Raw genomic sequence first — 24893 nt, 5'->3', positions numbered from 1 at the left:
TACTAAGGGATGTTTCACCGTGCTGCACACTCTGCCAATCTGTGATGTCAGAGTCTGTCTAGCATAAACAATAAAAGAGGTACTCTGACAGATTAGGGGCGGGGCAGAGTGTGCAGCACTTTAGATAGGATGTGTTCATAACAAGATCTCGTACTAAGGGCGGCTACGTGGCGCAGTGGGCAAGGCGCTCGCAACGAATGCTGGAGACTGGGCTCGAACAGGATGCCTCCTGTTCGAGCCCAGCGCTCCACATTGCTTTCAGTTTAGCTGGTCGTCCACAGTAATACACATTGGCCGTATTACGGGGAGGGAAACTGAAGGGTGGGGATCGGGCGTTGTGGACAGAGACTCCTACAGGTCGGTTGGTGCGCCTGCGCAGTAGAATCAAGAAGCGACGGGGGCGGGGCCCCTCCAAAGCCCAGACCCCCGACGCTGAAAGATCAAGCCACGCAGGTGAAAAGATGCGACGGCTGTTACCTCGAGTATCGGAGGGGACTCGTGCTAATGACTTAGTCCACATTGCAGCCAGCTTGTGGGAGGCAAGAGACAATGTTCGAAGACAGGGGAGGGTTGAATTGGACGATATGAAAATTGGGATGGGAGAAAAATAGAAAATAGGAGAAAAAGTGGATAAAAAAAACAAGATCTCGTACTAATACCAGGTACCTCAGGTCGGCTGACTAAATTTAAGCTCAGGGGTGACCTTTGCTGTTGCAGCCCCCAGACTGTGCAACAACACCCCCCTGTTGTCAGATCTGCCCCTTCTGTTGATTCCAGGCTAAAAACACACATAGCCTTCGGATCCCCCTGGTATGGTGTGTTGTGCCTATGATCTGTTTTTAATGTGTTGATTTATGCCTATGATCCGTTTTCATTTGTTGATTTGTCCCTATGATCCGTTTTCATTTGTTGATTTGTGCCTATGATCCGTTTTCATTTGTTGATTTGTGCCTATGATCCGTTTTCATTTGTTGATTTGTGCCTATGATCCGTTTTCATTTGTTGATTTGTGCCTATGCACTATTGTGTGTATTGATGCCTACTGTATGTGAGCTCTTTTTATTTGTATTTGTTATTAATATATATATATATATAATTTCATCGTTCTATATTCATATTTTATTGTATTGCCTATATTTATGTCTTTCTTCTATTACGCTGCCCATACCTGTACCTCCCCTCTCCCCTCCCCCACGCTGCTATGACGCCCGCATTTTCCCAAGGGGATCAATAGAGTCGAATATCTTATCTTATCTTATTAAATAACAATCTACTAAGTCTGCAAAGTCTTTTGACTAAGATTCTCTTCAGTCTAGGACAACCAGGCAGAGCTAGAGTACAGTGTAGTGTTGGTGTTATAATATGACCTGGTCGGCACGCTGGGAGCTTAGACAGCCACAGGCCACGCTCGTGGAATATAAACACAGCTGTTTTACCACCATCACCACCATCTCTCTACTAGACCCACCTGCCCTGGTTCTGTCACAAATCACTCATGCCAGCAAGACAGACATTAGCCTTATTAATTAAATTAATGGAAATGGTCATGTGTGACATTTGAGCATTACAAAAAAAAATATATATATATATATATATATATATATATATATATATATATATCATGCTTTATTATAATTAATTTGTATTATATTATATTAGATTAGATTACATTTGATTAGATTAGATTCAAATTCATTATCATTATTCAGCACAAGTACAGTACAATGAAAATAAGTTTGGTGTCCAATCAGAGTGCAAATGTAACAGTAAAGTGCAATAGTAATATAATAATAAATTTTATTTGGAGGTGCCTTTAAAAAAAAAGGTCACTTTACAGGGCATAAAAACCTAAATTAAAAACAGTGGTCTTGGCAAAAGTGTCAGTGAAGTTAAAAACAAAACAAACAAAAGGAAGTATAAAACAGTGACAATGTACAGGGTATAAAACTGGGTATAAAATATATAAATTAGTACTACAAAGTATAGTGAAAATTAGATGTACAGAGTTGTTTTAAGCCAGAATCTGTGATTTTCGTAAAAAAATAAATATAAATCCAGAATGTATCTCTTGTCTAGCGTCTCCTTATATCACCAGCTCAGTCAACTATATAGAAGGAAAACACGTCTCCACTGACGTTTCTTATTTTTGGTGGCTTGGGGGGGGGGCAGTCAGTTTTGAATGACTGACTGGGCCTTTCGATGACCATTTTATCTGACCATTTTATCCAAAGTGACTTACAAGTTGTGTACAACAAGTCAGCAGGAAGGGTACATCTCTGGCAGCTAAGGGTCAGTAACATTGTCCATCAAACAGTGTTGAACTTGAGTGCTACAGTCTTGAGCGCATAGTAGTATAGACACATATAGCACAGTAGGTAGTAGTATAGGCAAGGACGATTACGTAGTAGCAGAGTGCACAATAGTAGAAGTAGACGTTTTCTTTTCTGGAGCAATTCACAGCAGCACCGCGAGTTGTGACACAAGCCCAGAAGAAAGCTGTGATCTAATTTGTGCGTAAACAGGGCGGCATTGTCGCCTTGACAGGCACCCGCCGTGCGCTCCCTGGAGGTGGTGAGTCACGCTCGCCGGGCGCTAACGACGTCTGACGGACAAGCATGAGAGAGAGAGAGAGAGAGAGAGAGAGAGAGAGAGAGAGAGAGAGAGAGAGAGAGAGAGGCTTTCCCCTTTAATTTCAAGCCCACTCTCCCACCTACTGTTACGGGTGCGAGGGAGTTGTACGCTCGTCTCTAGACGTTATTTACGGGGAGGCTGCATCGTCTCGTACCATCTGTCAGCTGTCTAGAAGTGGGTCGGCTAACAGTGTAGCTACTGTAGGTGTAAAGACGATGCATGTTGCAAGTCTCTCGTTCTCTCGTTGAAATAGAAAATAGCTGGACGGGAAAATTCAGTTAAATTGTCAAATTGTAAAAAAAAATGTATTTAAATTTTTTTTATTTCAGTAATAGTGATTTTAAAATCAATTGATAAATGTCACGTCTAAGCCTTGTCTTTATGTACAGTACCAAACAGAGCCATTGTAATAGTTAATAATAATAGTAAAATACTATGGAACAACACCCCCCTTTTAGTCAGATCTGCCCCCTCTTGTTGAACCTTTAAGTCCAGGCTCAAAACACACTTCTATTCTCTAGTCTCTGTTGATTCATTTAAGTCCAGGCTCACATACCTGCCCTGGTCTGTACAGCACTTTGGTCAACGTGGGTTGTTTTTAAATGTGCTTTATCTCTGAGCTGTCTGGAAGAGGATTTGCTAAAAGTGTGACATTCAGTTAAATTGTCAAATTGTAACCTTTCTTTTCATTTCGGTAATAGTGATTTTAAAATCAATTCATAAATGTCACATCTAAGCCTTGTCTTTAAATTGACCAAACAGCCATTAGCATACTAGCTAATAATAAAAAAAAATATGTATCTACCCCCCCCTCCTCACAGCCAGATGTTCTGTTTACATGGCAACGGAATAGTGAGATCATTAGACACACGTACCTCTCCCAGTTTACCCAGTTTCACGTACGTCTCCAGCTTTCCAAAACCTATATCAGACTGGAAGGATGGAGAAAGAACAGGGATCACACAGAGTTTAATCTCCTGGCATAAAGGCCGACCATGTCCACTCATTACTAAGGGATTGTGCTGTGCATTCCACAGTACTTTCACTATGAGGTCAGGAGATATACACAGTCATTATACTAAACATTAGGCACACCTTGGTAATGAGCTGGACCCCCTTGTTCACAATCCTTACCTAAAACGCCTCGGTTGCTTAGGAAATCCCTCTTTAACCCCTTCCTGTCATCTATATGTCCCCTTCATCACTGCAGTTGATTTAATAATAATAATAATAATAATAATAATAATAATAATAATAATAATAATAATAATAATAATAATAATAATAATAATAATAATAATACACTTTATTTGTAGCACCTTTCAAACACAAATTGCAGCCCAAAGTGCTTTACGGCAGTAAAATAGACATTCTATTATTATATAATATTATTAACAGGTGTTCTGTTCAGGCATGCACCAATACCGATACCAGGCTAAATTAGGGGTATTGGCATCTGAGAATTCCCACAATACTAAAATCTGGTACCAGGAAAAAAGCAAAGTGACTTGATTTACTGCATTATTAGCACAGAAGCCTATTAGATTGTTCTAATTGAGACAATTTGATTTGTAGATCCCTTTTGGCCAATGACTCCAAACGGATGGTCAAGTCTATTCTGTTCAGTAAAAGTGATGGATTGGATCCGTACTGTTGTATCGGACAATATTGAACCTTTAAGTACAGTATGTGGATTCGGTGTCGGCAGTGACAAAGTGGTATTGGTGCGTCCCTAGATCTGTGTACTCGGTATAGTGGTACAGTAGATACCTCACTATTTCACACTGCGAGACTAAAGTGGCCAAAATATTATCTGAAAACAGTGTGAACAGCACAAATCACATAGAATCTGATCTTTTCAATTCTGATTTGGGTCACTTTCACATGTGGTTCTACATGCTTTTAAATAGTTTTAAGGCGCGACCTGAAGTCTGAACAGTCATGCGACTTCCACGCGAACGCAGCCTAAGGCCTGTGCTATACAGTACAAACAGCCACTGACCAGCGATGCACGTCGGGACATGCGACTGAGGGGTTTAGAGGACGGAGGTGACTTCTCACTCTCCATCTGCAGCTTCTTCAGGAACTCGGGAGGCAGGCGGATATCCACGGGCAGCGACATGCGCTTACTGACGTCCTGCACATCAAGCCAAGACATACTAGTCAATACGTCGTAGGCTATCCACCAATTTTGTCTCTGCGTTCATTGGAAAGCTATCCGGCTGCAAGCTTAGCACAAATGAATGGATCCATATCCGCTTCCATTCATTTGTGCTAAGCTATAGGCTAGCTTGAAGCTTTCTACTGAACACATTTTCTCTCAAACGGATTGATTCAATTGATGGTTGCGGATGTCCCGCTAATCAGAGCTTTTTTAGCAGGCTGGGATGTGTAAGGTATAGTATAAAGACATACATATAGTCAATAGAATCTTATCTGAATATAAAAATATGAGAAAAATAAACAGTGTAAACAAAGGTGCAGATGAGGGTCTGTATGCCCTATTGGTTATATTATACAATAAAGAAATTGAATCTGAATATCCTATGAGTAAGAGTAAAAATAAACAGTATACACAAGGTGCAGTATACACAAGGTACCCTGACTGGCATGATATAGAGTTATAGAGATATCAGAGTTGATCTTTAGTTCTGTTAGGATTCCATCATTGTAGTGAGTGGATGTCTCGTGGTAATGACCAAAGTGGTGGACGTCCCGTGGTGATGGCCAAGAGGATACGATCCTCTCTACGTCACCCCCATACCTCAAATGGATCCGTTATCAGCTCTAAAAATGTTCTTATGTACCCAAATTGATATTAATTTGCATGTACATATTAGTGTTTTATTACACGTATATGTACATACTTACCAACTGTTTCGCCTGTTTTATTCTCCACCCATTGATCATCCATACAGGGGTCAGCAACCTTTTTGACATGGAGTGCCTGTTTGAAATATAGTTGTAACTAGTGTGCCTCAACAATATTCCATGCATCGTAATTTTTTTCTTCTCATAATCAGGTATTTTTAATGATAATTTTTACATTATTACATCATTATTGTTATTGTTATTATTAACAATATTATTATGATGGTTGTATCAACCCTAAATCTGAGTTGGGGGGGGGGATGCAATGCAGACAAACAGCTGCATACAGTGTGACCATTTCACGCACATTTGCCCATGAATTTTTGGACACATCACACGTGTGCTGTCATAGCTCCACCTACAGGCCTAATGGAGAACACCAGGAGAACACCAGGATGTGAATGGAGGGTGAATGTGAGGTATATCGTGTAAATAAGTTTTGATTGATCGAAAGACTACACTGTAAAAAAATTAATAATAATAAGTTACCAGAACTTAAACATATTGAGTTCAGTTACTGTGCATTAAGGTTTTCAGTTTTCAATCCATAATAAGTTAACAGAAAAATAAGTACACAACCACATTATTTCAACCTAATAAAACTATGTTTATTGTCATTGTTTTAAGAACACAAGTTGACTTGGTAATACTCACATTTTGAGTAAAAAAATGGCTTTTAACATGTGCAATGTTCAATGAAATAGAAAAATAAATAATCAAATTAGTTGATTAATCCCACTGGTCACAATGGTGACCCGTAATAATGTTTTTGTTATAAGGCTCTGCAAATGTTACTGAATGATGTAGCAATGTATTTCCAGCTAAATTGAAATAATAAACAAATAAAGCGTCTCAATTAAATATGTGGTAGTAAAAGGAACCTGTGGGAGGATTTCAACAAGATAAATGCGACAACAGTGCAAAATATTTCACTCTAGTAGTTCAAAGCAAAAAAAAAAAAAAAAATTTTTTTTTTATTTTTTTTATTTTTTATTTTTTTTATTTTTTTTTTATGCTGCCCCCTGTGCCTATGAAAATGCCCCCGCGTGCCTATGCAGGCACGCGTGCCTAGGGTTGCCTACCCCTGATCCATAGCAACACTACTATCCCCAACATCCCAGAAGGGAGATCCCCCCTTGAATGGCCCTTCTAAGATTTTCCCCCTCCACATTGCCTGTGGTGCTATTTTCCTATTGCTAGGTTTTTAGTGAGTTTTTCCTTACCTCCGCGTGGGAGTGTTGCATTTATTTATTTTACATTTTATTTAGGATTTCATGGTGTTTTTTGTTTTGTTCTTGATTTATTGTGATGTTCCTTCTTGACTTGTTTAAAGAAGACAAGTGTCCGGCCCATGGGGACATTAACGTGTGTTGTCGGGCCTTACAAATACATTTGATTTGATTTGATTTGATTTAGTGGCACTATGAGAGCCTCACGTCTCTCCTCTTGCTGACAGAAAGTTATTTAAGAACTCCGTCTTAACAATACCGACTTTTTCCTGAGTCACTTGATAACACTTCCCATTATAGATATACTTGGCCTGGAGCGCTCTGTGTGGGAACGAGAACAAAAAATAATGATTCACACTCTTTCCACGGGGGACTTTTTATTTTAGATTATTTTTTAAGGTGGAACGCCACACTCTCACATCGCCGGTAAGAAGTCTGGCGCCGACCGATGGTGGGAAGGAAACAGAGAGACGCGATGGACGGCACCCAAAATTACTCATCTCGTTCAGCTCCAAGAGTTGGATGTGAAGAGACAATCGAAACCACAGAAGGGTTTGATTGATTGATTGATTGATTGATTGATTGAAAACTTTATTAACAGATTGCAGAATGGGTACAGTACAGTACAGCTCAATACATACAATTGTTAAGGGGATGCAGACCAGAGAAAGACTTTCGTCTTGTTTACATCAGGGTCCCCCATTTTCAATTCATCATAACATATATGACACACACGACATACAGATAGACAGTACTGCTACATCTATACATTTATGACATACCAGATTTGCAAATGCAGTACTGTTTGTGATACAAAACGTGTCCAGAAAGGAGTGTATATACATTTGACGTAGAAACTGTACATTGGAGGAGGTTGGGTAGGTGGGGTTGGGTGGGTGGGTGGGGGGGGGGGGGGCTGTACATTGGAGGTGGGGTGGGTTGGGTGTAACGTTCTGGGTCCTATCCTCCTTAGGATAATATCCTACTTTCTGTCTGGTTTACTTCCTGTTGTTTTGGGTTCACTTTGTATGTCACTGCTGATTTGCTGTCTCGCACTAATTGTCTCTCACACCTGGGTGCTGTCACTGGCTGTCAGACTAGCTGTAACTAATTGACACGTTGGAATGTTTGGTATGTGCCCATATAATGTCTGCTCTGTCTCTTGTCATTTGCTAGAGCTTCACTTGACACTACGGGCAGGACCGCTTGGTTGACCCAATTCTCTCTGTGTATATTAATTACTCTTGTGCTCTTGAAATAAAGAGTTAAACCTGTTTTGAAGAGTAAACAATTCTCTGTCTCATTTCCTCGACAACTGGAACTCTCACTTACCTGTCATTTCGTAACAGTTGGGTTGGGGGTGGGTGGGGGACACTGTACATTGGAATACTGACAAAGCCATACTTGGTAATTTACTGTACAACTGGGTTAGGACATTTGTGGGGGCCAGTTTCGAAATTGCAGTCTCCCGTAGGTGTTCTTTGAGAGTGTTTTTGAAAGTGGGTAGTGATTCACATTCCTTTACAGCTTTGGGTAGGGCGTTCCACATTGATGTGGCATAATTGCTAAACGTGTTTAGTCCCTTGTTTGAGTCGAATCTGGTTTTAACATGATTTCTGGAGCTCCCTCTGGTGTTGTGATCGTGGTATTCACTGACCTTTGGGAAGTATTTTGACATGTACATGGGTACCTTGGTCGTGTAGTGTATCTTGTAGACCAGGCCCATTGCAAGTTGCTGTACTCTGTCGTCTACTCTAAGCCATCCTAGGTTGTCAAAGTGGGCAGGGGTGAGGTGGGTTCTAGGAGTCAGGTCAAGCAGTAGTCTGACTAGTTTGTTTTGAGATGTTTGTAATTTGATTTTTAGTGCCTTTGAGGTGCTTTGGTACCATGAGGTGCAAGCATAGTCGTAGTACCCTTGAATGAGTGCTCCTGCCAGAGTCTTCAGGGTATTCTTGTTTACCAGAGAGGAGATCCGGTACAAGAATCGAGTTCGTTGGTTGACTTTTTTTATTACATTGGATGCCATTTTGTCACAGGAAAGATTAGCCTCTAGGATGGAACCCAGGTAGGTAATTTCATCTTTCCTTGTGACAAAATGGCATCCAATGTAATAAAAAAAGTCAACCAACAAACTCGATTCTTGTACCGGATCTCCTCTCTGGTAAACAAGAATACCCTTACACCAGCTGAGGGTTTTTTCAACCTGTAACTTGTTCTTGTCAGAGACCAGCAGGGCTGAGTCGTCCGCAAACAGGAACAAGTTGCAGTCACAAGCTGACGACATGTCATTTGCATAAATTAGGAACAGTAGTGGTCCTAGTATGCTTCCTTGTGGAACACCATCGAGGGAAACACAAGGGCCCCCTTGAGCCCCCTCCTCTACTCACTGTACACACATGACTGTGTGGCACAGCGGAACAACAACACAATTATCAAGTTAGCTGACGACACAGTCATGGTGGGCCTGATCTCTGCAAACGAAAAGAGGGCCGACCTGGAAGAGGTAGAGGACCTGGCGAGATGGTGTCAGGAGAACAGCCTCTCCCTGAACATCAGCAAAACGAAAGAGATGATTGTGGACTTTAGGAGGTCGGGGGTCAGGGACTACAGCCCCCTCAGCATCGACGGGGCACCGGTCGAGAGAGGGAGCAGTTTTAAGTACCTCGGAGCCCACATATCCAAGGACTTGACATGGACCACACACATTGACAGTGTAGTGAAGAAGCCATGGCAACACCTCTACTTCCCTAGGCGCCTAGGGAAGTTCAAAATGAGTCAGAAGATCCTCAAGAACTTCTACTCATGCACAATAGAGAGCATCCTTACTTACTGGTAACATGGTTTGGGAATAGCACCGCACAAGACCGCAGCAGACTACAGAGAGTGGCCCGTTCAGCCGAGGGCACAGTTGGAGGTGGGCTTCCCACTCTCCAGGATGTTTATAACAAGCGGTGCATGGTTAAGGCTAAGAGAATAATCAAAGACTCTAGCCACCCAAACAACTGCCTCTTTGAACTGCTGCGGTCAGGCAAGCGCTACCGGAGCCTCATGGCCAGTACAGAGAGACTTCCAAACTTCCACTTCCAATTACTTTATTTTCCTTTCAGAACTTCATTTGTGCAGTGGTTAAAAGACAAACATACAGTCAGGGCCGCCTCAGGGGTTGTGCGAGCAGTGCGGTCGCACAGGGCCTCGCGGGAAGGGGGACCTCGCAAAAAAAAAAAAAAAAAAAATTATTTATTATTTTTTTTATTTATTTTTTTATTTATTTATTTTTTTGCGAGGCCCCCCTTCCCGTGAGGCCCTTTTTCATCACAGACCTAAAATCTAGTTTTGCTTATATGCTTATATATTTCACATTAGACACGTTTGTAGAATGTGTCTGACTTGTTCCTGGGTCTGCAGTGACATACTCACTATTGGAGCTCTGGGGCTCTGCAGCAGACATACTATTGGTTTCAACGAAGGGAGTGGTTACTTACATCATGTGTAGTACGCCGGCGTGAGTCAGCTGCGTTTGACTATTTCGCGCGTGCAGCTTTTGACTATTATGCTTAGTTATGCCAGCCAAGACGAAGAGGTTGGTCATTATCAGTCGGTCGGTCACCAAGGAACGTTGACGAAAGGCCTCTCGCTGGCGGGACAAATGGCCGGAGCCTTGTCATGATGCAGTCGGGATATAGCCATGATGATGTCGGCTAGTAGCTAGCTTAGCTAAAGGCTAACTAGCGTTAGCTAACCTAGAGACAACGCATGCAGCCAAGATGAAGAGGATGGTCGTTTGGCAGATGAACTTCGTCAACTCCACGCGGTTGTCTCCATCCTCTTGGACGTTTGGTGAGTTTTTAACCTATTCTATTAACTCTATTCCCGCCGTGGACATCTCTCTCTCTCTCTCTCTCTCTCTCTCTCTCTCTCTCTCTCTCTCTCTCTCTGGAGCTAAACTGGCCGACTAGCTGTTGTAGTACTACTAGTAGCTAACGGTGTGTGGCCTGGTGTCAGCACCTGTATGTAGCCGCATAGCTTGCTTCTGCGTTAGCTAATGGTTAGCGATAGCCTGGTTGAGCTAACTGTTAGCCAGTTAGCTGTTTAGCTACGACGTTAGCTGCCGGCTGCGCTCGGCTGGGAACGTTCGTTTGATGCTATCAGTTAGCCTTGAGTTAGCTGTTAGCTTGTGCTACGACCATTGACATTAGCCGTAGATGTAGTCGGGCCTGCACCATGACAAGGCTCTGGCCATAGCTTATTTTTGTCCCGACAGCGAGAGGCCTTTCGTCAACGTGGAGACCTGTGTTGCGGCCTTTCGCCCTGCGTTCCTTGGTGCAGGTAAGATTAATGAAAATGTCATGACATTACCCCACTCTTCCTTCCTTCCCCTCCCGAATGTTTTGTTAATAACGATGTTTTTTTCCAGGCAAAACATATATTACTTCACAACATTTGGAGATACGACATGTGCTGTGTGTGAATTCATTGTCTTGGTCGTTGTGTAGCTTGGGTAGCGTTGGGCCGTTGGCCAAAGCTGTGTGTGGCCTGGTGTCAGTAGCCTACCTGGCTAGCCTTTAGCTGTCGGCCATTGGCTCCTTGCTGCTTTGTTTTTTCTGGTATAGACCCTCTTCTCTTTGGATTTAAGTGTTGATCTTTGTCCTTTTGGATCTATGTATATTCATGTTGCCTTTGTGAAGTTATCTTTTCCTTCTGTTTTGTTCTTTCATTAAAAGTTGAATATCCTTTAGGGGGTCATCTTTGCTTATCTCTCTCATACATGCTCTCTCTCTAACACACATGCTCTCTCTCTCTCTCTTTCTAACACACACAGTCTGCCTATGGCGGCCTTTCTCGATGGCTAGGCTGTGCTCGCTGAGTCTGTACCTAGTCAAGGATCTTCAGTCACAGTGCTCAGGTATTCTGCCACTGTGTACTCTCTGTTTAGGGCCAAATAGCATTTCAATTTCTTTCCAATGTGTCTCTCTCTCTGTACACTGTATATTGACTGTAGAACGGGAGCTCTCTCTAGCTCTCTCTCTTGCTATATGTTGACTGTATCATGCCCAGCCTCGGGCAGCGCTATTATTATTTACGAATATGTTGACTGTATGAAAAAAAAGAAAAAAAATTATATATATATATATTATATATTTTTTTTTTACCTTTTGGGGGGGGCGGGGGGGGGGGGGGGGGGGGGGGGCGGGGCTCGCGTTTAAATCTCGCACAGGGCCTCGCATTTCTCCCAGGCGGCCCTGCATACAGTCACAATACATAGACACTCACCACTATAAAAAAAACACCAGCTTCGTTAAAACTACAGTACAAAAGACCACTATCAGGTGGAAGGGGGAGTCTATTTTTTAAGAAGTCCAAAGTCTTGGGCGAGGGGGGGGGAGGGGCAGTTCGGCCTCCACCAGACTCGGCCTCGGCCTAAGGGCTTTAGTTTGTAATGGGTGTGAAGGGTGTGTGTGTTGTCAACTATTTGAGAGGCCTTCTTAACTGTCTGTTTCTTGTGGATGCTGCTGAGTGGCTCCTGGTCCTTCCCAATGATCTTGCCGCTGATCTTAACGACCCTGTCGAGAGGTTTCCGGTTGATGGCACGTATCACTCCAAACCATGATGTGATGTTAAAGGACATTATTGATTCCACAAAGGAGTTGTAGAAAGCCTGCAGGATTGATGGTCGGACCTGAAGCTTCCTCATCTTCCTGAGGAAGAACAGTCGCTGTTGGCACTTAGAGTGGATATTCTCTGCGTTGGTCTTGAAGGTGAGCTTGTGGTCGATGGTGGTGCCAAGGTATTTGTACTCCTCAACGCGCTCTATTGTCTGGCCATTTATCTCCAGAGCCGGGGGAGTTGTATGGGGTCACGCCTGAAGTCCACCAGGAGTTCCTTCGTTTTGCTGGGGTTTAGGTCCAGGAAGTTGTTCTTACACCACTCTGCGAATCTGTTCATTTCTCCAATGATGCGGTCATTGGAGTTGGTGGTGTCAGCGATGACTGTGGACGTTCGAACCTTCGTTTTTAATAAAAAATATATAATTTTTTTTTAATTTAAATATATATATATTTTTTTCTTCTTTTTTTTATATCCTCAAACTAAATCCTCAATTTGAATAAAGTGATTAATCTGATTAAATTAGTATTTTTTTTTAATATATATTAAATCAACTTTCCAGCCCCAGACCCAGAACAGGGAGAAGCCCCACCCCAACTAAATCAATTAAATCAGCTTTCTTTAATGAATATAACTCATCAGTTTTTTTTAATACTATAATATTAGTGTAGCCTAATCTTTATCTCAACTGTGAAGAAAAACGCCATTGGTTTAAACAGAATGAATAGAAAAACAAAAAAACGGTTCGAACGTTCGAACGTTTGGGCTCAGCCCTACTGTCTACCCCGAGGAGCCTGGCTTCTCCACTTGTACCACGAGGAGCCTGGCTTCTCCACTTGTACCCCGAGGAGCCTGGCTTCTCCACCTGTACCCCGAGGAGCCTGGCTTCTCCACTTGTACCCCGAGGAGCCTGGCTTCTCCACTTGTACCACGAGGAGCCTGGCTTCTCCACTTGTACCACGAGGAGCCTGGCTTCTCCACTTGTACCACGAGGAGCCTGGCTTCTCCACTTGTACCACGAGGAGCCTGGCTTCTCCACTTGTACCACGAGGAGCCTGGCTTCTCCACTTGTACCCCGAGGAGCCTGGCTTCTCCACCTGTACCCCGAGGAGCCTGGCTTCTCCACTTGTACCATGAGGAGCCTGGCTTCTCCAGTTGTACCACGAGGAGCCTGGCTTCTCCAGTTGTACCATGAGGAGCCTGGCTTCTCCACTTGTACCCCGAGGAGCCTGGCTTCTCCACCTGTACCCCGAGGAGCCTGGCTTCTCCACTTGTACCATGAGGAGCCTGGCTTCTCCAGTTGTACCACGAGGAGCCTGGCTTCTCCAGTTGTACCATGAGGAGCCTGGCTTCTCCACTTGTACCCCGAGGAGCCTGGCTTCTCCACTTGTACCACGAGGAGCCTGGCTTCTCCACTTGTACCCCCAGGAGCCTGGCTTCTCCACTTGTACCACGAGGAGCCTGGCTTCTCCAGTTGTACCCCCAGGAGCCTGGCTTCTCCAGTTGTACCCCCAGGAGCCTGGCTTCTCCACTTTTACCCAGAGGAGCCTGACTTCTCCACTTTTACCCAGAGGAGCCTGACTTCTCCACTTTTACCCAGAGGAGCCTGACTTCTCCACTTTTACCCAGTAGGGGTGTAACGATGCATCGATTAATCGAAATTAGGGATGTCCGATATTATCGGCCTACCGATATTATCGGCCGATATCGGCATTAAAATGTGATATCGTAAAATATCGGTATCGGTTTTCAATTTTTTTTTTTTTTTTACATTTCAATAACCTTTATTTACCCAGGCAAGCAAGTAAGAACAAATTCTGATTTTATTTATTGTCAAAAGTATGCATAATGTTGTGTTAATTCCACAACAAGAGATATGTAATGTTAATTACCTGAAATTATTCCGTTTTTGGGGGGGGAAACCCTGCATATATCGGTATCGGTTGATATCGGTATCGGAAATTAAGAGTTGAACAATATCGGTATATCAGTATTGGTAAAAAAGCCAATATCAAGCATCCCTAATCGAAATGCATCGATTCTAATGTGATGATTCAACTGTATCTATTTGAAAATGTTAGAATCGATTCTAATAGAAATTAATCGAAATAAAAAATATATCATTTTTTTATAATTTTTTTTAATGTTTTCTTTTTGTGTGTATTGTTTTTTTTTTTTTTTTTTTTTTTTATAACTTTCGCCATTTCCCTGGCTCTTTTATACGTTTATCGCATTTATACTTGGTCAAGTTCGACCGACAGAAGCAGGCTGAAAGGGTTCAGATGGGGGGGAAGACACTCTGGGAAAGGCACGGCTGCAGTCCGGGATTCGAACTCGCTCAGCCCCAGATCTGTGACGAGCACGGTTGTCCACGGCGCTGAAATAGCACTCGCGGTACGTGGTGAGCTACTGGAGCTCCCCTTGTGTGTATTGTTTTTATTGACCTATAGTCCATTCATGCTGAGTGAATCAGTTCCCCCAGCCACATTTGTGTATAAATGTTTTTGGGGGGAATTAACTGATAGCAAATGAATCTAAAATGAATCTAATCGAATCAAATCGTGGTCAAATGAAGAGATTTCATGATGCATTGAATCGTTGCCTGAATAATCGTAATCGAAATTAATCGTTGTGAGGTCGCATCGTTACACCCCTAGTACCGAGAGGAGCCTGGCTTCTCCACTTGTACCGCTCCCCATATTATTAGCTTCTGGGAAGGAAGGGTTTGCTGAACGGTTGGTTGAAGGGCTTTAAAAAAAAAATTACTTTTATTTATAGCATTTTCAGCTTTTTCTGGCCACGCAGGACCGATAGAGGGAGAGAGGGAGAACGGGAGGAGAGGTAGGGACGACCGCTTGGTGTGCTACTGGAGCGCCCCAAGGGGGCGACAGTGGCTTGAGAGGTAGAGCAGTCGTCTGGCAATCCGGAGGTTCCCGGTTCGATTCCCGCTCCTCCCGGGCAGCGTGCCCATGTGTCCCTGAGCAAGACACTTAACCCCTAATTGCTCCCGATGAGTTCAAGTTCAAGTTCAAGTTTCTTTATTAGTTGTCATACAGAAATACAGGATACTTTTGTATGAAATGCTTCTTTCTGTTTTGCTCCTGAGAGTGTGCTAGGTAAAAAATAGATAATTATAAAAGTATAATAAGTATAAAATAGAAAGTTAATTTGCAGGTTGGCACCTTGCATGGTTGCCTCCGCCGTCGGTGTGTGAATGTGTGAGTGAATGGGTAAAATGTGAGTAACAAATTGTAAAGCGCTTTGGATAAAAGCACCATATAAAAAAAGCAGCCAGCCAGCCAGCCAGCCAGCCAGCCAGCCATACATAACCTTAGATTCAATTCTAATCTATTGTCATTATACAGTACAACGAAACAACGTTTGGCGTCCAACCAGAGTGCAAATATAACAATAAAGTGCAATAGTAATATACAATGTACAGGAGATTAAACTGGGTATAAAATATATAAATTAGTACTACTGAGTAATAGTGCTAATCAGATGTATGTACAGAGTTGTAGTATTAATATGTACAGTGATACAGGTATAAAGACACTATGGTAATAAGTCGTACTGGCTGGCAGTGTAACTAATAAGAGCAGGTAAGGGATATGTACAGATATAGATATAGTAAATGTAAAAAGGATGCAGGTATGTACAGACAGATGTGGATATATATATATATTTGCTACACCAACACCCCGTAGCACCCACCTGTGCTGTGTAGACCCCCAGGAGGAGGGTCTGGCTTAAGGCAGAGTCACAGCGGGGTTCTGTGTTTCAGCTGGAAGAAGGAGTGGAGTCTCCCTCCAGTGACACTTAACCCCAGAGGTAGCGAGTAGATCTCACACCGGCCTGCCTACTGTATAGTACAGTATTAACCTGCACCTCCTGACCCCTCTTATCTGACCTCTCACCTCCTGACCCCTCTTATCAGTGGCACGGTGGTGTAGTGGTTAACACTGTCACCTCACAGCAAGAAGGTTCACGGTTCGATTCCCACTTGGGGACCAGGTTTCCGCGATGCCAGTTACCCAGGTGGGGTATCTCCCGGGCCTTTCTGTGTGGAGTTTGCATGTTCTCCCCATGCTCGCAAGGGTCCCCCCCCGATAAGAGAAACCCAATGGAAAAACATGCAAAACAACAGATCGCTAATGCTGTCGCGTCCGTGACGAAGACGGACAGGAGCACTTGGATGGTCCCCGGGCGTGGCTCACGCCACAGCCCTCGTCTGCTCCCGGCTGCCCTTGGGGGGGAAGGATGACGGGATGGGTCAAGCGCAGAGGAGTATCGCATTGGCGATCCTACAAAAACAATGCATGCGTGTGTGTTCCGGTGTGTGTGTGTGCTAACCGTGTGTGCTAACCGCTAACATTGAGGATAATTGCATGCCAATTAAAGACCTCTGCGACAGGTCCTGCATTATTATTATTATTATTATTAGTATCTGACCGCTCACCTCCATGGAGAAGCGTCTGTGCTGCGCCTTGCTGCGATAGCTCAGCTGGGAGGGGGACGGGGCTCCTGGAATGGCCGGCTCTGGGCTCACTGGACTGGCTTCCTGAGACGGAGGACCCAGGCTGTCTGGAGCCAGGTCTGGAGGACAAAGAGACGGACGGACGGACAGACAGACAGACAGACAGACAGACAGACAGACAGACAGACAGACAGACAGACAGACAGACAGACAGACAGACAGACAGACAGACAGACAGACAGACAGACAGACAGACAGACAGACAGATAGATAGTTAGAGAGATGGACAGACGGATCGATAGACAGATGGACATACAGATAAGACAGACAGATAGATAGAGAGATGGAGAGACAGAAAGACAAAGAAATATCTTAGCCACAACACTGCAAGGTCTGCATGTGCTGTACAGAATCAGAAGAATAAGTTGTATTCGCCTGTTGGAAAGTACATTTGCACATGGTGATCACTCACTGACAAAAACAACATACTACAACACTGATGACTATACATTACATTTACATTTAGTCATTTAACTGACGCTTTTATCCAAAGCGACTTACAAGTTCTGTACGACAAGTCATCAGGAAGGGTACAACTCTATCAGCTGAGTAACAATGTTCATCAAAGTGTTGCGTGCTACAGTGTAGGTTAGTATATTATTAGTGCATGACAGTAAGGTTAGTTAGGGTTAGTTTTTTTTTTTAAATATTTCAGATAATTGTTGAAGAAGTGCGTCTTTAGTCGACGGCGAAAGATTGGACGGGTTTCGGCTGTCCTAACTGTGGTGGGCAGTTCGTTCCACCATTGTACACGGTCGTGCCCCTGCCTATCTCAAGGAACTCCTCACCCCCCAGTCCTCCTCACGTTCCCTCCGCTCCGGCACAGCCTACCTCCTCAAAGCCCCCAGGACTAAACTGCACTCAATGGGTGATCGCGCCTTCTGCTCCGCCGCACCCAGACTTTGGAATGCTCTCCCCATCCACCTGAGAGCACCACAATCCGTCGAGGTTTTTAAAAGGGGCCTAAAAACATTTCTTTTTAACAAGGCTTTTGCCTGAATTTTCTTTTACTTTTATTTTTTACTTCTATTCAATTTACTATTATTTTTATTTTATTTTACTCTTAGGTTCTTCCATTTCACGTTTTAATTGTTTTTATTCATTTTAAATTGTTTTATTCATTTAACTTTTGTCTTTATTCTCCTGTAGCACTCTGAGATTCTCACGAATGTAGAGCGCGGTACAAATTTTATCCATTATTATTATTATTATTATTATTATTATTATTATTATTGTGGGGCAAGGACTATTCCTTCATCCACATGATTTATATCTGTTTGTTAGTCGTTAGTTGTCGCCACCTAACCCATGTTTACTCCCCATGTTGTGTTCCCCTCAACAAGAGGTGTGCCGTCCACTGGGGCTGTACCGAATACTTCAAAGCTTCGAAGCTTCGATCATAATGTTGACATTCAAATTCTAAATCAACATTTGCATTTTTTATTTTTTATATATTCTTTAATATTAAAATAATTTAAATGTATGCGTCTATTCAATCTGTTTAAACCAATGGGGGGTTTCTTCACAGTTGCAGTTAAAGATTAGGCTACACTAATATTATAATATTATACTATAAGACGTCACCATCACTTTCATACCAACCGTGCCATTTTTGGATTATTTATGTTGACGAAACTGATGAGTTATATTCATTAAAGAAAGTTGATTTAATAAAAGAAAAATACTAATTTAATCAAATTAATCACTTTATTCAAATTGAGGATTTAGTTACATTTTTAATATTTTTTTTCAAATGTATGAAGTAAATTTTTTTTTATAGACATTCAAAGCTTCGTTCGAATACTTCAATAGAAGATTCGAATGTTAAAAAATTACATTCGGTACAGCCCTACCGTCCACATATTTGGGATGAAGATAATATTGAATAGAGTATAATTGCAGGGGTGGAAAAGAAACCTTTGCTGTAAATGGTAAATGGTGCATTCATATAGCAGCTTTTATCAAAAGAGCTTTACAATTTGTTCCTCACATTTGACCCATTCACTCACACATTCACACACCAACGGCGGAGGCGACCATGCAAGGTGCCAACCTGCTCATCGGGAGCAGTTAGGGGTTAAGTGTCTTGCTCAAGGACACTTCGACACGTTGCCCGTGGGATGAGTGGGAATTGAACCGGGAACCTCCGAACGACTGCTCTACCTCCCGAGCCACTGTCGCCCGCTGTATAATAGAGTCTATACACGGTCTGTGAGAGAGCCTCAAAGGGGCACTTCACCAAAAAACAACAGAGATTTATTTAGCGCATCATCTCCTAATATCCCAAGGCTCTAAACAGTTTTACACACGTTCATTTAGTTTGTTATTGAGAGTTAATGAGGTTGATGTCATCAGAGGACACTGAACCCGTGTGTTAATTACAGTTCAATGAAATGATGGAGATGAAACAATAGCAACCCCTATTGCAATCCTTATCTGGTCACCTGTATTATTGTGCACCAGTATGGTCCTCTGCATCCAAAGGTCAACTAAAGAAATTGCAAACTGCCCAGAACAGAGCTGCAAGGTTAGTCTGACATTGTTCCATGAGAACAAACACCATCACTATGCACCGTCAATTCTCATGGTTAACCGTAGAGAATAGGCTGGTTTTCAACACGGTTACATTTTTCAGGAACACTGTCTTTTCGTCTCAACCTGTTTTCTTATACAAACAAATTGTCAGATGCAGTCAGGTTCGTTCTTATTTTACTAGGTCAGCCGATGATGGACAGATTATGTTACCATGTCCAAAAATCAAATGCTTTAAAGAGGACGGTTGTTTATCGTGCTATCAATCATTGGAATAACTTCCCACTTCTTCTTTTTCTTATTTTACTAGGTCAGCCGATGATGGACAGATTATGTTACCATGTCCAAAAATCAAATGCTTTAAAGAGGACGGTTGTTTATCGTGCTATCAATCATTGGAATAACTGCCCACTGAACATAAGTAAATTGAATAGCAAAGCGTCTTTCAAATACCACCTGAGAATGCACTACTTAAATATGTGAGCAAAATATTCTGATGTTTATAATGATGTCTACAATGTTTTACTGTTTTTAGATTATCATTGTTAATTAAGTGAATTGTGATTATCATATGTATCTCATGTATTGTTATGTTTTATGTTTTTTGTTGTCTTTCTGTGGACCCCAGGAAGACTAGCTCGCCACTTAGGTGGCAGCTAATAGGGATCCTTTCAAACAATAAACAATAAATCTCCCATTTTTACTACATCATTTTCTACATCATTGAGCTGTAATTAACACAACACAAGGATTCAGTGTCCTCTGATCACCGGTGGCCATTTTCAAACTCATGAACCGCCAAACTAAATGGATGGGTGCAACCCAGTTTAGAGCCTTGGGATACGTGAGAGATTATGTTTGAAATAAATTGGCGTAGTTTTTCGGTGAAGTGCCCCTTTCACTGGAGGAGGCGGTGATGTGAGGACGGCTTAATGTAGTTAAGCAGCAGAACACAACCTGGGTATGTGGGTAAATAACACCACAGCTGTGGCCGCATGCAGGCACAAGCTGCAGGCACATGCCATAGATCATCATCGTGTTATTCACTATGACACATGACCTCGAGTTCCCTTAGCTTTCATACACAAAAACTCTTTTTATACACATTTCATATTGTCAACGAAACACAAATATCATGTTTTGATGAAGAGTTAATTATTTCAGCTCTGTGTATATTTGTGCGACAGAAAATGTACTAACTATATAGAAACAGAACCAGCTTTCCTTTGATTAGTAGGAAGTAAGGCTGTCCCCGAACCCTGTTTTTGGGATTCGAACTTCGTCAGGGTTTTTCGTACGAACGTTCGAACCTTCGCTTTTAATTAAAAAAAGAAGGGAAAAAAAGTACTTTTTTATAATATATATATATTTCTTTTTTGTACTATCCTCAAACTAAATCCTCAAGTTGAATAAAGTGATTCATCTGATTAAATTAGTCTTTACATTTTTTATTAAATCAACTTTCCAGCCCCAGTCCCAGCCCAGGGAGAAGCCCCAGCCCAACTAAATCAATTAAATAAACTTTCTTTAATGAATATAACTCATCAGTTTCTTTTAATACTATAATATTAGTGTAGCCTAATCTTTATCTGCAACTGTGAAGAAAAACCCCATTGGTTTAAACAGAATTAATAAAAAAAAAGAAAAAAAGAAAAAAAATAGTAATAATAAAAAAGATTTTTATTTCTATTAAAAATTCAAATGTTGATTTAGAATTCGAATGCCAACGTAACGAACGAAGGTTCGAACGTTCGAACATTTGGGCTCAGCCCTAGTAGGAAGAGAGTTGCCGAAGCAGTTTTCTTATCAGTCTTGGTGATGCCATTTATAGGCATGCTGCGGCCTCAACCCTTAAATCCATTGACTCTGTCTATCACTGTGTCCTTTATGAGAAGGTTGGTTGGTCCTCTCTGACGAAGAGGTGCAACAAACACTGGTATTTGTTCATTTTTAAGGCCCTTATTGGTAAACTACCTCCTTATACTACATCATTATTGGAATGGAAGTTTGGTACCTATGAAACCTGTTGACCCTAATGACTGGCTGGCCCTTAAAGGAAAACTCCAACATTTTGGGAAATTAGCTTATTTGCCATCTACCGTGGATTTAGACAAGAAGATGCATACCTTTTTCTTCTCTGTGCATGCAGTAGGAGTAGGAAGACGTTGGGAACTAGGCTAATGGAGGAACCTACTTCCAGTGACTGACGCTAAGCTAGGCTAACGGTGCGCGTTGTCCTACTCCTACTGCATGCACAGAGAAGAAAAAGGTATGTATCTTAACACTCCAACACTTTTGGGAACCCTGGAGTTAGACAAGAAGATGCATACCTTTTTCTTCTCTGTGCATGTAGTAGGAGTAGGAAGACGTTGGGAACTAGGCTAATGGAGGAACCTACTTCCAGTGACTGACGCTAAGCTAGGCTAATGGTGCGTGTCTTCCTACTCCTACTGCATGCACAGAGAAGAAAAAGGGTATGTATCTTCTTGTCTAACTCCAGGGTAGATGCCAAATAAGCTAATTTCCCAAAGTTTTGGAGTTTTCCTTTAAGGTCCCTCTAGTTTGCTCAGAACCAGGAGGGGAACAGAGGTTTATGGAGGGAAGGGCAATACAAGAGTTGTATTTCAGAGATAAGAGCTGTGGTCAGAGACTAGAGAGGTACAAAGAAGCACTATTTAGTTTACACTATGAGAAAGGAATTGAAATCAATGACATCTTGGTATTGTGAATTATGTAGGTCTCACCTTGACCATTTCTATGAGTCCAATGAATCTCACATGCAGAACAAATATTATTATATTATATTCTTAAACTTTAATTCTGGAGGTTAGACAGGCCACACTATGGGATAAACAGCTGGAGGGGTGTTGGGAGACATTGGGGTCTCTGGTCACATGACCTTCTATAGTGACTTGCAGTCGGAGGGGCAAGATGGACAACCAGACAGAACTTAGAGGAGATTGGAGGACGACCAGACCAGACCAGACCAGACCAGAACGGGTGCAACTAACCTCTCTTGTGTTGCCTGTTCTGTGTCTATCAAGTAGCTTAGGCCGCATACTAGTTGAGTTGTGTATCAATTGATTCAGTCTCTCCAATACAATAATTATCTTGTCGTCATACTGTATGTCCCAAGGCCATGTTAATAATCATTGATTTGTTGTTAGTTATGTGATAACGTCATACGATTATCATTGTGAAATTGTCATAAAAAATGAAGTGATTCAAATGAAATATGATACGTAGTCTCTCAGTCTGAGTATCTATTTTATACGCATCAAACTGGCTTCTAGGGGACATCCGACGGATGAGCGTCTTCTGAAAAAGAGGAGCTCTCCTGTAAACATGTATCGACCAGGGAGGACATAGCTTCTGAACTTGTTCTTTTCTCAGCTTCTGCTCATCATCAGAGCCCACTCTGATGAGAAGGTTGTTGATGTGGTCTGGACAATTAGCGCTTATGAGCACAGCGTCGCACAGCGGGACGAGAGACACCTGAGGCTACTTCATATCAGCCAGAGAGGAGAGAGAGAGAGAGAGAGAGAGAGATAGAGAGAGAGAGAGAGAGAGAGAGAGAGAGAGAGAGAGAGACGAGAGAGAGAGAGAGAGAGAGAGAGAGAGAGAGAGAGATAGAAAGAGAGAGAAAGGACATGTTTATTATTCAGTGTGTAATGTGTGGGTTTGGTTCCTTTGAGTTGTGCTCTGGGTTCCTGCCTTGATGTGTGTGTGTGTGTGTGTGTGTGTGTGTGTGTGTGTGTGGGTGTGTGTGTGTGTGTGTGTGTGTGTGTGTGTGTGTGTGTGTGTGTGTGTGTGTCTATATGTGTGTGTATGTGTTAGTTCTATCCATTCCCACCCAGGGTGTTTGATGTGGAAAGCATTGGGCTCTTTAACTCCTTGTTTCCATGGGGACGCTATGGCTAAGTGAGGGAGATGTCCTTTCTCTCTCTCTCTCTCTCTCTCTCTCTCTCCTCTCTCTCTCTCTCTCTCTCTCCTCTCTCTCTCTCTCTCTCTCTCTCTCTCTCTCTGTGTGTTCAGTAGTGTTGTGTGTCTCTCTGTCTTGCTTCTTCACACACACACACACACACACACACACACACACACACACACACACACACACACACACACACACACACACACACACACACACACACACACACACACACACACACACACACACACACACACATGTATGCACACACACACATGTATGCACACACACACATACACACACACACACACACACACAAGCGCGCACACACCACCACCATTAATATTAACTTCAGGACTTACTGCCTCCTTTTAATACAGAAAATTCAATAGTGATGTGTTTACTACATGCATGCACGCGTGCACACACACACACACACACACACGCGCATGCTCACACACACACAACACACACACACCACACACACACACACACACACAACACACACACACACACACGCACACGCACACAGCCCCTGGGTGTGAGCATTAGATGTGATCAACACTTCAGCCTAATGAAAGCAAAGAGGCGGAGAGGCAGAGGAAAGTGATGCTCTGCAGTCTGCAGCTGACCTGCTCCGCTCCGCCTGCGCTGCCGCTGCTGCATGTCACGCATTACATGTGCATTACATCACGCGATGGAGTGTGTTATACTCATTAGATCACGCCTAGGGGTGGTTGTTAGCCCGACGCGCAGCGGAGGGTCGTTAGACCCCCCTAGGCGTGATCTGATGAGTATAACACATGACTTCAAGTGATTTCTTTTTATTTATTTAATTTTTTTATTTCTCTTTCTCCAATTTTCTGTTTTTCTCTGTTTTTCTCTGTATATTGAGCTGTACTGTATTGTACCCATTCTGCAATCTGTTAATAAACTTTTCAATCAATCAATCAAAACCACGAGAAACTCTAGTGAACTGCGGAAACTATTTCCTCAACTGTTTTCAACTGCAGTAGAGTCAGTCCACAGAGATGTAATGGAACTTGTTTGCTACAAATTTTTGTTGATTTGAGTGGTTCAAGTACATCCACAGCAACTGTGACCGATTATTTATCACCTGCTTGCACGGGTTAGCCCATGTCAATCTCTCATAGCAACCAATCACACTGGTCCCGTGAATTTGTTTACATTTTTCTAACTGTGTCTCAATTCAGCGATTGTAGCCTTCGACGGACACGTTTACAAAGGTGTCTCCTTCGTAAACCACAAATGACACGGTGTGGTCTACTGAAGAGACTGGGGCAGATGCATGCCCAGTTAACACTAGCAGTAGCACAGCCATGGAGAAAATTACACTAATTCGGGTCAGAAGACCCGACAGCCTTTAGGGAGGGAGAGAAGGGAGGGAGGGTCAATGAGGGAGGGGAGGGGGAGGGAGAAGGAGAAAGGGAGTGATGGAGAGAGAGGGAGAGAGGGAGGGAGGGGAGAGGAAGGAGAGGGAGGGAGATGAAGTGAGGAAAGAGGAAGAGGGAGGTATAGAGAGAGGGAGGGAGGGAGAAAA

General features: G+C 42.7%; 1 protein-coding gene across 1 annotated transcript in view; it reads right to left on the bottom strand.

Moving 5' to 3' along the window:
* The window catches only part of cdk18 (cyclin dependent kinase 18), a 187083-nt gene that overhangs the window by 30517 nt on the left and 131673 nt on the right, over positions 1-24893 (bottom strand). Inside the window, exons 3-5 of the mRNA XM_084316870.1 lie at positions 16795-16931; positions 4634-4768; positions 3507-3563 (exon numbers count right to left, since the gene is read on the bottom strand). Of these exons, the coding sequence (XP_084172996.1) occupies positions 3507-3563; positions 4634-4768; positions 16795-16931 (329 nt within the window). The remainder of the gene's footprint in view (positions 1-3506; positions 3564-4633; positions 4769-16794; positions 16932-24893) is intronic.

Source organism: Notolepis coatsorum, assembly GCF_963971535.1.
Source record: "Notolepis coatsorum genome assembly, chromosome: 6".
In the NCBI taxonomy this organism is placed as follows: domain Eukaryota; kingdom Metazoa; phylum Chordata; class Actinopteri; order Aulopiformes; family Paralepididae; genus Notolepis; species Notolepis coatsorum.
This window is presented reverse-complemented; position numbering and strand designations above follow the sequence as displayed.